At 41.0% G+C, this 14823-nt stretch overlaps 1 protein-coding gene across 4 annotated transcripts in view; it reads right to left on the reverse strand.

Moving 5' to 3' along the window:
* Acsm5 (acyl-CoA synthetase medium chain family member 5) overlaps nt 1–14823 on the reverse strand; it is a 32443-nt gene that overhangs the window by 11449 nt on the left and 6171 nt on the right. For 3 of the 4 annotated variants that reach the window (XM_005064489.4, XM_013113721.3, XM_013113726.3), the window contains 7 exons: nt 12472–12679; nt 10483–10626; nt 6115–6268; nt 3442–3521; nt 1972–2095; nt 1090–1170; nt 872–973 (listed from right to left, as the gene is read on the reverse strand). In XM_005064489.4, the coding sequence (XP_005064546.1) occupies nt 872–973; nt 1090–1170; nt 1972–2095; nt 3442–3521; nt 6115–6268; nt 10483–10626; nt 12472–12679 (893 nt within the window). Of the gene's footprint in view, nt 1–871; nt 974–1089; nt 1171–1971; nt 2096–3441; nt 3522–6114; nt 6269–10482; nt 10627–12467; nt 12680–14823 lie in introns of those variants that run through there. The other variant, XM_040755599.1, reaches the window with a different exon arrangement.

Genomic DNA, 14823 nt, shown 5'->3' on the forward strand with positions numbered 1-14823 from the left:
TGCCCTGGCATGCATGCACCCAAGCATGCACACCACACACACACATTTAAATTAATTAGTGTAAAATAGTTAGAAAGAATGGGTGGAATGTCAGCTCTCTCTGGGTTGATTTACAGACAATGCAAAATCCAATTAAATTGCTAACAATTATTTTTTTATGGATCTTGACAAGTTGATTCTAAAATGCATACTCAGTCAGCTTAATGTGTGAATGGCATAGTATCTCTCCGACAAGTGATTCTCAATCCTTGGATGCACTTTTGAATTATCCAGGGACCTGACCCTCATCATTCAAAAATTTATTTGAATTGGTTTAAGTGGTATGTAGGCATTCTAATAACTGAAGCTTCCTGGATGTTTCTGATGCACATCCAGGTTTAAGAGTTTTACAGAAAAGAGTCAGAAGGGACTCTGGTCAAGGCATGTCTAGAGGACAGATAATTACTGTTTTGTCTTGGAATTTTGGACTGAAATCCCAGGATACAAATCTAGACAGCAAACCAGAAAAAACACCCTGAAAACTTGGCTCTGATACAAACTTGTAGTTGGTTCTTTGGTAGGAAACTTTACTTCCCTGAACCTAATTTTCCCTATCCTTTACCATCAGGATGAAGTTGTCATGGGTTTGTGCTCTCAACACACTCTTCTTAAAGCTTATGACTTACCCTGAATATTAGTTATGTGACACTGGAGGAGCCATTTTACTTTTGTAGCTTCCTTATTAACCACAGTGTTCCTGATCAATAACAATAGCAACCAACTTAATACAGTTGCTGCAAGGGTTAAACTATAGATATTTACAAAATGTGCTCTCAAGGCTTGGCATGAAATAATTGCTGTACTTTCTCAGGGCTGTTCCCCTACCACTTACCAGATAGCAGTTGAAGAAACAGAAGGGTCTGGTGGGTTTGATGCGGACAGCAATATTCCCCTCTTTTCCTGGAGGCAGGACATTGCCCTCCTCATCTACAATCTGATAGAGAGATCATCACATGGCACCAGAGCATCTTTTACACAGCCAGGGTACCCACCAGCCTGTACTCACCAGCACGTGGATGGTTCCATGCACAGTGGGCAGAGGCTGCCTACCTGAACATCGTAAGGTGGGCTTGCTTTCCCCATAGATCCAGACTTGATTGGGGAGTCTCTTGAATTGCCACAGATGACGACCTGGAGAGAAAACAGTGTCCCCGAGGGGGAAACTCATCCTCTTGCTTCTTGTTCCATGCTTGCTCTCACTGCCAGCTCATTCTTCTTCTTTCTTCTGCCATCTTTCTTTCCCTCCCACTCGTCCTTCCTTTTTCTTTATCTCCTTTCCATAGTCAACAAAACTTTATGTGGTACTCTAATTATTGTTCATGGATGGAGAACTAAATTGTATCATGAAGCTCAGGCACTCACTCACCCTCACATCTTGCCAAGATGGCTGCAGGGGTCACTGCTTAAGATATTACTGAAAGTACACTGTAGGCTATTCTGGGATGACAAACAATTTCCTTGAACAATTATGGGTATTCATCGTCATTGTCAATTGGATTGAATTTAGGATCACCTAGAGAGAAGTGTGTCTGAGAAGGGAAGACCATTCTGAACATGGGTATCATGATAGAACCTCTTTCATCATGAACTCCCACTACCATAATGTTCTCCAAGTTCAAGGAACCAAGTGACCATGGCTGGACCCTTTAAAGTTATGAGCCAAAGTCAGGCTCTCTTCTTTGTTTCTTTCAGATAATTTGTCACAGCTACGTGAAAGTAATTATGGTATCAGGAAAGTTGCTTTACTGGCCATGGTATCTGTGAAATTAATTACCTGAAACTGCCTTTAAACCAAAGGAAGAATGGCTATTGGCGTTTCATTGCCAGTTTCCCCTAGAACCAAGGCAGTTTCTGGCAGGTGTCTGGGAGAGGTGAGTAACTCCATGATACTCTATGAGGGCTTAGATGAGGTGGCTTGGCACACCAACTCACTGTTTCAGATTGTCCGTAACCTTCATGGAGCTCCAGGCCTGTCTGGCTCTTCCACTTGTCCCTCACATCAGGGTTGAGGGCCTCTCCACCCGTCAAACAGTGCCTCAGGCTTTGAAACTTGTACCTTTCTCAAGTAGGAAGACAAGACCATCAGTGTCATAAAAATTTCTACTTACTCACTAGCACTGCTAGAGGTTCACAGCCCCGAAGACACTAGAGGATAAACTCCCTTCTGTTCCAACCTCTCTCTATAGCTCCAGAAGTAAATAATTAAAACTAGTAATTATTAAGTAAATAATTAAAACTAGTCAATCCTATCTGAATTTGGGATAAAATCAGGTTCATATGGTAGGTTTAAGCATAACAATGTATTGTTCAAATTAATTTACCTATAAATAAACTGGTTGGTAACAAATAAACTGAGGCAATTATCTAACTCAAAGTAATAAATCAATAAAAAAATCTAGTAGACTAAAAATAGCCTTCTAGGAATTCCCCAATTCTGAAGACTGGATCTAAAAGTTCAAGAGATATTAAATAAATAGCAAATATGCCTCTCAGTTAAAAAATTATCCTAAGTATAAATACAAGTTCAATCATGTTCTCCTCCTGGTTGGAATATACTGTGTCAATTAAATTACTTAGCATTGCCAGGCAGCCTCTAATTGGTCTTGAAGAATTACCCAAGAACTGCTTCTAGCCAGAATTACAACGTGGAGATAATGAATGGGAAGGATTCCTATATCTAGAGGAATAAAATAAAAATTATGTAAGTGCTCCCTTCTTTTGGGTATTTCATGGCCAGGGAGTGTGATTATAGAAGACGAGAGCATGGGAGGAGCATGCCTTGGGAAAGGATAAAAAAGGGAGGCATGGGTGGGGATAAGTAAGTTACTGATCAATGAGGGTGTTCACCTGATACTCCAGCAAATAGCCTTGCCCAACTAATGAATAAAAGCCATCCATGGAGTATTGTCACCTTCTTTTGTGTGTCTGAAGACAGATACCCAGGAATGGCTGACTTGGGTTAATTAGGGAGTGGGAAATGTAGAGTATATTGTGACAGGGTTTGTCAGTCTAAGCAAATGAAAGATCCTTGGCTACTAACCCCATTCTGTATATGGTGGGAATTCAACAATTTCTGTGACAGAATTCACAGACACAAGGTTAAAGTACTAGCCTGTGGGCATTGTATACGGTGGAGATGAAGTTTACCTCAACTGTTGAAATTTTGGATTGACTTAAATCATTTCCATTTTCTCTGGGTATGAATTCCAAGGAGCCATAGAATCATCTTTAAAGGACTGTTTTGTGTGAAAGACAGCACATAGTGACAAAGAGAGACACATGAAGACAGATCTGACTTAAGAGAAGCTGGAGGAACACAGGGAATAAGAGTTGGATTGTAAAGGTGGATTTACTCATAGATCCTCAAACAAGAACCCCAGAAGTGCTGAGCAGAGTCTGTACCTTGTCAGATCCTCCTGTACAAGCAGGCGAAAGAGGGTTGGAACACAGCACATGACAGTTATTGGGAACCTGCAGAGAGTCTAAACAAAACAAGGGGTTTAGACAGTTTTCTTAGAGATACTCAAGTGTGATGGGATGAATGAATTAAATATTTATAATCTCGCTGCCATAGCAGAGAAGTAGAAAAGTAAGCATGGCATTTGTCAAGATGACCTCCATGATCTCTACCTGCCGGCATTTGTATCCTTATGGAGTGTCTGGTGGAAGTCACTTGGGATTATATGATAGGAAGAGGAAACTTCTGTCTTGGATGCTTTTATCTCTCTTGAGTGACTCACTCTGGAGGAGACAAGTTACCAGGCTTTGAGTATTCTAGCTGCTCTTGGGATGAAGGCACACAGTGAGGTGGGTATTCAGTGCACAACTGATAAAAACTACAATCCAGAAGTGAAACAGATTGCCATGCTTAACTGTACACCGAGATGACTATTTTCCTAGATGGTAGTTCTGTTTAAAATTAGTATTGAAGATCATGGGAAAAAGTTCAGTCAGTAAAGTGCTTATAGTGCACCATGAGAGCCTGAGTTTGCTCCCCAGAACCCAAGCAATGAGAAAGAGTCAAGTGTGGTAGTGTATGAGCATAGACTCAGAACTAGGGTGGCAGAGACATGTAGATCTCCAAGACTCACTGGCCATTGGTCTAGTCCAATAAGAAAGCTCCAGCCCAAAGAGATCTTGCCTCAAAAAATAAGGTGGGTGCCACCTGAGGAGTGTCATTTGAAGATGACCACTGGCCTTCACACATAAATGTACAGTTACTGTACACACATTCCTACACACATTCATTTATCTGTGTTCATGTGAACACACAGAAGCATAAATAATCCTTGGATATATATTTCAGACATTTATCTACTTTGCTCATTTTTAAGGTATTTTTACATTTTGGCACCATCTAGATCCAGAGTTATTTCATCTTTTCAAACTGGGTCTGTGTACCCATTATGTAATACATTCACATTATCTTCTCCCCAGACTCATAGTAGCTGCCATTCTATTCTGTCTTCATGAACATGGCTATTCTAGGTACCTTATGTAAATGAAGTCATGAAGTATATGTCCTTTGAGGACTGCCTTCTTTCACTTAGAATGTGGTCCTCCAAAATCACTCATATTGCAGAGTAGCAGAATTTGCTTTCTTTTAAAGGCTGACTAACGTGTATGTGTGTGTGTGTGTGCACACGTGCGCACACTCATACGTGTTGTATTTGGGTTATGCATTGTTTCTGATGGATGCTTGGGTTGCTCCTGCCTTTCTGTTACTGTGACTAGTAATAATAAAAAAACAGGCTTTATTTGTAAAACTAAGGTATCACCACATATCCCCCTTTTTCCTAAAATTAAAAAGTGTTATAACAAATATAATAAAAACTATATACAATAAGTACAATAACTATATACAATATATACATGGCAATAAGTACGTTAACAATGTCTAGTCCATTAGCATATGACAAATTCTGAGAAAATACTCAATTATTTATTCTTTCTTGATGAGTCCAAAGTCTTTACCTAATTTACTTTCTATTCTAATTTGCATTATCATATTATCTCCTAAAGTCTTAGATGGGGCTACCAGATAAGGAGAATGCTGGGAAGAGAAAGGCAGAGAGAGAAGCCAGCAGAGAGATGCCATGTAGCTACCAGGAAGATAGGACTCCGTGCATTCTCTGGTAAGATAAGGTCATGTAGAAATACATAGATTAGTAGTTATTGGTTAATAATTAAGAGAGAGCTAGCCAGTATTAAGCCTAAGCCATTGGCCAAAAAGTTTATGATTAATATAAGCCTCTGTATATTTATTTGGGACTAAGCATGATGGGACCAGGTGGAACAGAAGCTCAATCCACAGGTCCAAGTTTAACGAATGGTGAAACCCATATTTCTAGTCATGTGTAACCCAGCTTGTCCCAAACAGATAGGCCTGGGGAGATAGGCTCATGGCGTCTCAAGAACTGCCAGTTAGAGTCAACGATAGAATAAAGGTACTCAGTGTCTTCACTGGGGTGGTCAATACCACTCCCTCTTGATAAGACTCCAGAGAAACAAGACAGGAGGGGCCAGATCTATGGTTGGATGGAAGCTCATGATAAGGTCCGGGGACAGAAGCACATGCTCTGGTGAATAGACTTTTAATTTTTCCTAAAGTTTTGACATAGATTGTGCTTTGACAGAGCATAGGGAAGAAGATTGTGGAAAGAGAGGCATGACATGTATTAAAAGGCTTTGTTAAGGTTTGAAGACATAAAACTCTTCTGTGCCTAGGGATCTATGTTGAGCATGGGCAATGAATGAAGGCTGTTAGGTGGACAGGAATAAGATTATGTAAGGCTCTCAGTGAATTTGTCATCAAATTCACACATTGTCCCATGCCATCTTAAAACATATATTTCATTCATCTGATTCATACCCAGAACACAAAAGGTGTTCAAGATCTTGGCATGGTGGTATACAATTATAACATCAACCCTTGGGACTCAAATACAGAAGACGGCTGGTTCAAGGTTGTTTTGTGTTATATAATATGACTGTTTCAAAATGAGTGCATAGTGATAGAGCATTTGCTCAATGTGTGCAGAGCTTTGGATCCCAGCACTGGGAGTTTTTTCTTACATTTAGGATAGTTTTGGCATCAACTCGGGGCAGTTCATGCACGAAAATGCACGCTCCATTGGGCCAGGCAGAGAAGAGAGTCCAGGCTGCCTTCACCCAACCAGTGTCAGTTGTGTTCCAGAATATGTCAGATTCAGTCAAGGCCATCCACCTCCTGCCAAAAAATGACAGAAAGTCAGAGAATCCTCACCAATGTATCTATCTTCAGAATGGATTATATTATTCACATATCATTTGGAACTCAGACCACAGGAGGTACCATTTAAACTTGTCAAATATACACAAGATCCATCAGCTTAATTACTGTCTCAACAAATACTCAACACTTTCTCTGTGTTTGTTCCTGGGCCTAGAAGAAAAAAATGAAAAGAACAGATCCCATACTTTCAAGAGCAATTTGCAAGGGAAAATTAATCTCAGTACATTATGATAAGAGCAGGTTTTTCCATTCCACACTCATTAAATTCATCTGGAGTTAGCACTAGTGATGCAGAAGTAAATAGTTGTATTTTGAAAGACTTATAGGTTAGTAAACATAAGTATCCAAAATGACCTGGGAGAGCACATTTTTTAACTTTCATTGGAGGGGGCAGGGAGGTGTTTTTTACCACATGCCTCCTGATCCTATCCACCTCCCTGCCCCCTCCAAATTTTTAAGAGATATAAATGGGTTGAAAGAAAGAGAAAATCTCATCATGGAAGCTGCAGTGTGAAATTAGTGAGTCTCCTTTAGTCATACATTTTTATATTTTACATGCAGGTATTCATTGCAGAGAGTCACTGATTTGGTTTGAGGCCTCTGATCTCTGCTATACTATCGATGCCTCTTGCTCATTACTGCAAGGAGTGAACCAGCCAGAGCAATGCTGGAAAACTCACCCTGGTGGTAAAGACAGGGGAGATCTGGCAGGATAACCAACCCTGAAACTACCCAGACCTAGAACCAGGGTTACTTGTTGGCCCACCCCAATATCTACCCCATATGTGATCTGATGGAGCTAGGGGAGGGTCAGTCCTGTGGACCCAGGGCTGCAGGATCTCCATGACACTGGGCAGCAATGGTATGTCCAGGAAGAGTCCCAGTGAGGGCCCAGTGTCAATGGGAGAGCACATTTTTAAGAGTTAAAATCAAAGTTTTGTAGGATGACAGAGAATAAACACTTAACTTGGAGCAAAGAGACTATTATCTCCACAACTGTTAATTAAGCATCCTTTAAGATTTATCTCATGTTCTCACGTGGTCCATAGTGAGAGTGGAGGTGGGTCTGAGAAATGCTTCTGAAGTGGACATGACATTTGAAGAAGCATCATTGATGTGTAGCAACCATGGTGATAAAGAGAGGAGGAATAACCTAGGAAAGGGATGCACATGTCTGCAAACACGGGATATAGACGGCTGCCATGCTTGCCTTTTGGTCTCAGGACATACTTTCTTCTGGTTTGCCCCATGGGTAGCTCCCCCTAAGTAAGCTCCTGTTCCTCCTTTCAGTGCAGAAATGTTTCTCTGTTCTCTTCAAATCTCACCCAGCCTCAATATATTAAATAACATCTGTATACTGGTAACCTGAGAGGAATCTTGTTACCACTACACATGTAGAGCTATGCTCGATCTCTACAGTTCTACTTCAATTAGGAAGATGAAGATGTTTAATGGACCCATTGAGTTTGCTGCAATACCAAGGAATAACACTTGGTTTTCTTTCCTCTGTCCAACTTATTTTGTTTCCTCCACATTATTCTTAGGAGAATAAACCACATAGTTCTCACCCCATATTGAACTGTCAGAAAATTTCATTAGGTCTGTGTTTAAGTTGTTTATAATCTCTTCACTTTCTCCTGTCACTTCTAAACCCCAAGACAAGTCATCACACTTTGTTTGAATATAGTGCACTCTTTTCTCTCTTTCTTTTTCCTTCCTTCCTTCCTTCCTTCTTTCCTTCCTTCTTTCCTTCTTTCTTTCTTTCTTTCTTTCTTTCTTTCTTTCTTTCTTTCTTTCTTTCTTTCTTTCTTTCTTCCTTCCTTCCTTCCTTCCTTCCTTTCTTCTCTCTGCTCTGTCTCTCTGTCTCTGTTCCTCTGTCTCTGTCTCTCTCTGTCTCTCACTGTCTCTGTCTCTGTCTCTCTCTCTCTTTCTCTCTCTCTCTCTCTCTTCAAGACAGGGTTTCTCTGTGTAGCTTTGTAGACCAGGCTGGCCTCGAACTCATAGAGATCCACCTGCCTCTGTCTCCCGAGTGCTGGAATTAAAGGTATGCACCACCACTGCCCAGCTGTGTCCTCTTTTCTAACTCTGCTTCATTCCTTCATTCTTATTTGTTATCAACCTGACATCCTGAGGGACACTTTAAAAACTAAATTGCATCATATCATAGCCCTGCTCAAAATACCCAATACTTCTTAAATAAACCAAAAATCTTAACATAGAATTGTCTTATGACTGAGCAATCCTACTTCAGAGAGATACCCAAAGAAGAAACAGTGGGGGCAGTAGGTACAATATACAGGTAACCCATGTTTATACCAACAGTTGAGTGGATTTAAAAATGTAACATGTACTTACAATGGAATACTTTTGAGTCGTAAAAAGTAGGGAAATTTCCCTGAAATTTAAATTTTTCTGTGCAGCCGAATAAAATTCCACTCTAAATATGTGCCACTTTTTTATTATCCATTCTTCTGTTGATAGATGTATAGTCTTGTCCTATTTCCCTGCTACCATGAATAAGGCAGCAATAAACATGGATGTGCAAGTATCCCTGTGGTAGGATGTGGCATTTTGGGGCATTTGCTCAGGTGAGGTATAACTAGGTCACCACACAGCAAGAAAGTGGGTGGATTTGAAAAATACATTAAGTGGCTCAATCTCAGAAAGACAGAACCCACATGATTCTCCAATATGTGTTTCCTAGCCTGCAATATATACATGTATATACACAAGTATATGTAAAACCTGCAAAACTAGAAATGATACCAAGAGGACCTATGAGCAAGTAATGAGGAAGAATAAATAGGAGGTGGCAAAAGGACACATGAGTCACAAAAGAGGAAAAGTGACAAGGTGTTCACAGAGGAAGCAGGGGTAGGAGAGCTGGGAGGGGAGGAGAACATACTAAACACACTATGTTTGAAAAGGCCACAGTGATACCTAGTACATTGTATCTAATTAAAAGTAAAAAAGTATATGTGAGGAGAATTTAACAGAAAACGAATGAACCCTGATGACACTGTCCTAGGTGAAAGGAGCCAAATTTCAAAATCATGTACTGCTCACATGAGATGTCTGAAATTACCAGATTCATAGAGACAGAAAGCAGAATAGAGGTTTCCAGGAAGACAGGGGAGGAGGAGGATGGGAGGCTATTTTATAATGGGTCTAGAGTTTCTGCTTGATATGATTAAAAGTTAGTTCTGTAGAGAGATGGTGATGATGGGTGCCCAAAAATATGAGCATGTATAATGATGTTAGATGATACACTTAAACTGGTAAAAATTTCCCAGAAGATCTTCAGTGTTTATTTTATCACAAACGACAAGTATTTGAGAACATGAATAGCTTTACCATGACTTAAAGATTGTATAACACACACTTTTCAAACCAGTGACACACTGTTCCATAACTATGAACAGTTTTATATATCTGCTAGAAACATTTTAAGAAAATGATGAAAACACATGCATTGTATATTTTGATGTAATTTTAAAAACACCTAACAGTTTTCAGATTCCTCAGAGTAAAACCTCCAAGGCCTCCCTGACCTGTCCTCTGGTTGCCTTCTGCCCTCCATTTCCACCCCCCCTTCACTCCCTCCCATTTGCTCATTCCTCCACCTTGGTTTGGGACTTTGGTGGTATTTTAGTTTTTGATTTAACAAATATAACTTACCTGAAGATTAGAGTGCAAAGCTAGCCACACTGGTTAGCCATAGAGGCCAGACAGTGGTAGTATACACCTTTAATCCTAGCAGCTACTATAGTTAGCCATAGAGGTCAGGTAGTGGTGGCACACACCTTTAATGCCAGCACTTGGGAGGCAGAAGCAGATGAGTATTTGTTAATTCAAGGCCACCCTGAGCTACATGAAATTGATCCAGTCTAAAAGAGAAACAGGGCTCACACTTGGAATCTCACACCTTTAATCCCAGCACTAGAGAGGAACATAAGGCAGGGGGCCGGGATGGGCAGGAAGACAGGAGCTGAAGGGAGTCTGAGGTTTGGTGGATCTTGGATTGTCCCTTCAGTCTGAGCATTGGTAGAGGTGAGAGCTCGCAAGTGGTTGGCTGCTTTGCTTCTCTGACCTTCAGCTTTAATTCCAATATCTGTCTCTGGATTTTTTATCCATGCTACATTTGACTTTCCAGAAAGCTGTCCCAATACCTTCCACTGGCCACAAAGCCCAATCCATAGCTGCACTGGGAATGTTCTACCATCTTGGGGGCCCCCGTGGTTCCACTGGTGAAGTAGATGGCCAACGAATCTTGACTCTTGGTTCTCACACAGTTGTGCTCTGTAGAAGCATTTCTGAAAAATGCAAGAATTCCAGGTGACACTGCTAATATAAATACACCAAGCAGTACCAAAATTATAACAATCGTAGGGCTGCCATTTCAACATATGTGCATGAGGTGCTTTGTGGAGGATTTTACTACCTGCACATGCCTTAATAGAAAGATATTTCTCTACAACAGTTTTTTAGCCAAGAAAATTGACGCTCAAAATGTCCAAATGACTCATTTGAAAGATCTAAAAAGTTGAGTAAATAGTTCAGTCAGTACAGTTTAAAGGGGCAGACATGAGTTTAGATCCTTAGCTTGAATCTATAATCTCAGGCTTGGAGATGCATAGGCAGAAGATCCATGGAGTTCACTGGGCAGCCATTCTACCTAGCTGGTGAGCTCCAGGTTCCATAAGAGACCCTGTCTCAAAAAATAAGGTGATGGAGAATGATAGAGGAAAATACCTGATGTTAACTCTGTCCTGCACATACATACATACATACATACATACATACATACATACATACACACACACATCTACATGAACAAACACACACACACACACATACTCACATATCACATACATATAACACACACACACACACATTCCTACATTCTTTGAGTGGGTCTGAGGAGTTTGTGGTAGAACACATACATTCTCATGTGTGTAATTCTTTTCATTTATGAATAGTCCTATCCCTAACTCAATTCTCAATGTAAAGATAATTTTCTTAATGTTTCTTCAAAAATTAGTGGTTTGAAATTAGGTAATTTCCCAAGTTCTGCGATTTGAAGCCTCAGCTAGTTCATGGTTCTCAGCCCTGGCTATGTCTTAAGATCTCTGAGTTAATTTTTAAAAGAAATTCCATTACTTGTGCTCCACCCTGGATAAAATGAAATCAGAACTTTGATTCTTCTTAAAGCTTGAGCAATTTTAATGACAACTGATATTAAAAGTATATATCTAGTTTAACCTGGCAACTCCCCCAAATTTCATGGGCTGATCTTCAGAAATGAAGACTGGAGTCCTGGTTCAACTACATCTGGCTAAGTAGGCCTGATACGAGATTGCAAAATTGGTATGCAAAACATTCAGGTCCATCTGGTCATCGAGGTGGATGCTTCAGGCTCAAAAGTCCAGCACCCAGTGGCCTGTTTTGTATTCTTCCTTTCTTGTTTTTTATTTTGTTTTGTGACAGGGTCTGGCTGTGTAGTTCAGGTTGGCCTTAAGCTCACACTCCTATCTCAATTTCCTGAGTGCTAGGGTGACAGGTGTGAGCCACCAGGATGGGCATTCTGATCTCTGATCAGGAAAAAAGATCTCAAGTTCCCAGGTAAACATCTGTCACACCCTTCTTACAAGGCAGAAATAGTCTTGACTCTGCCCTAATTCTGACTTCGTGTGGCTCCTTTCAAAGATTAAGCAAGGTGATTTCTTCCTTACAACAGTGTTCTGAGCTCCAAAGCACAGAGCACCAGTATTCTGAACCACAGAACAGGCCTCATTAAATCCTTCTTGCACAAATGAATGTAGGTGACAGCTTATTTAGCATAGTGTCTGGCAGACAGCAAGCACCAAAAAAGAGCAGCTGTTTCACTATTGACAGCTTTCTGTAAACTAAATGTATCATAAAGGTTAGCTCATATTCCCTGGCTAAGAATTCAAGCCATCTTTGCCATCATTTTAGAGGACACTGGGATGAAGCGACACATCTAGTAACTGAGTGACTTTGAACATTGAGGTGGTCACAGGATGTTGTCTCTGGCCAGTATCTCTTTGATTCAGTCACCTCATGCTCAATCATGTTGCTTTAAAAGAAAATACCCAAAGCGTATCTCATTGCTACTCTCCTGGAGAGTCCCAATTTACCGAAGGAGTTCCCGGAAATTGATCCAGCCTGGACGACTGGTGTCAGACACCAGAAGCTTGGTTTGGAGGGAAGGGCAGTCAGCACTGATGGTGTCCACTTGTGGGGCTAGGGCATCACTGGTGATGATGGACTTGGCCCTGGCTGTCTGAAGCCGGTACTTGAGATCCTTCGCTGTCAGCTGGGAGACACCTGGGATCATGACCACACCTTGGGCCACACAGAGAAGGGATGTTGTTAGAGAGGAGGAAGATTCTAATGTAGGGGCCAGATAAACAAGTGTTTGAGGAGGGATGGAACACCTGAGGGAACAATAATAGTAGCAACAAAGTAGAAAAAGGTATTTCCGATGGTAGGAATTTTCCCGACTTTACTTCACTTAGTTCTCACAATGCTCAGAAAAACATGCCATTGTGGTAAACACTCCATGCACTTTAAAAGAGTATGGGTCTTTAGACTTTCGTGCCTTAACTAAATCAAATGACTTGCCCAAGAGTACATAGCTAATGTGTAATAAAGCCAGAATTGCAGAGCTAAAGCAGCTGTAAACCTGCTCTGTCCTGCCTAGATTTATGTCAACTTGACACAAGCTAGAGTCATCTGAAAGGGAATATCAATTGAGAAAATGCCTCCATAAGATACAACTGTAGGGCATGTTGTTAATTAGTGATTGATGGGTGGGGCTATCCCTGGGCTGGTGATCCTGGGTTCTACAAGAAAGCAGGATGAGCAAGTCATGATGAGCAAGCCAGTAAATAATACCCTTCCATGATCTTTGCACCAGCTCTTGCTTCCAGGTTCTGCCCCTGCTTGAGTTCCTGTCCTGACTTCCTTCAGTGCTGGACCACAATGAGGAAGTATAAGCCTAATAAGCCCTTGCCTCCCTAAGTTGGTCATGGTGTTTCATCACAGCAATAAAAACCCTGACTAAGACAGACAGGAGTCCATGATCTTGACTTATATTGTATTGCCTCAACAACTCCTTAGTTCAATTTTTCTCATGACTTTCAAACAAAATATTGCAATAAATCCTTTTATTTTGTGTGGATCACTTGCTGATAAAGGAAATATAGCAGATAGGGACTCCAGAATCCCCACATAACTTCAATCAAAGCTGTGCAAAGGGTGACATAGTCCATCTACCTCTAAAGGTAAGGAATAAGAACTGGGTGGGGGTGACTTGACATTTGAAAGCCCTTGATATCTCAGAATGCAAATTATTAGTATTTTCTGTGGTGTTTAACACTCACTTCACAGAGGAAAGTATCTAGTGAGAACAAAAGGCAGAGGGAAAGGTCATTTCAGCACAACACCAGAGTCAAACTCATGTTCTTACTACACTTTGCCCTGTCTCTGAAACTCTTGCACAATTTGTGCCCAGTTTGAGCACTCTGAATTGAGTGTTGCTCTTTTATACATGTGTATGCACGAATATGTGTGTGCTCATGTGACTGTAGGTGCTATGTATGCAAGTAAGTATGGAGGAGGTAAAGAAGACAACCTCAGGTGTCTCTTCAATTGCCGTCTACCTTGTTTTTGAGACAGGCTCTCTCACTGGCTTGGGACTTGCCAAGTGTGCCAAGCTGGCTAGCTGTGGAGCCCCAGAGATCTGCCTGTCTCTGCCTCCTCAAGGCTGAGATTATAAATGTGTACCATCATACTTGGCTTTTTTATAATATGGGTTCTGAGGATCAAACTCAGGTCTTTGTGAGGTACCCCCAGTCCTGATGTGCTTCTTCATTCCACTACTCCATTTTCACATCCCTAGAAGTCCTTTGTTTGTTATGGACTGGGGACTGTATTCAAGTTTGGAGCCTAAGTAGATGCGGTTTGAAAGGAAATGGCCTCCAACAGGAGAGGCATTATTAGGAGGTGTGACTTTGTTGGAGTAGATGTGGCCTTGTTGGAGGAAGTGCGTCACTGTGGAGGTGGGCTTTGAGGTCTCATACATGCTCAAGATACTGCCCAGTGTCTGAGTCTACTTCCTATTGCCTGAATATCAAGATGTAGCCAGAATCTTGTCTGCCTGCACTCTGCCATGCTCCCCACCATAATGATAATGGACTGAACCTCTGAAAACGAAAGCAACCCCAATTGAATATTTTTCTTTTATAGGAGTTGCTGTGGTCATGGTGTCTCTTCACAGCAATACTAACCCTAACAAAGATAGAAAATGATTGACAGCCAGAACTGTCAATAAGAGAAAGTCAATCACTTTAACCTGGCAAGTGCATATGAGGAAAATCTATGGATGTAGGGATGCAATGACATCAGCTGTGGTATCTTCTGCAGTGTTGGAGTGGAGGCTCCACCTCACCTCATAATGTAAAATGTAGTTGTGAGTTATTTTATTT

The sequence above is a fragment of the Mesocricetus auratus genome, unplaced genomic scaffold, assembly GCF_017639785.1.
Source record: "Mesocricetus auratus isolate SY011 unplaced genomic scaffold, BCM_Maur_2.0 Super-Scaffold_4256, whole genome shotgun sequence".
Taxonomy (NCBI): Eukaryota; Metazoa; Chordata; class Mammalia; order Rodentia; family Cricetidae; genus Mesocricetus; species Mesocricetus auratus.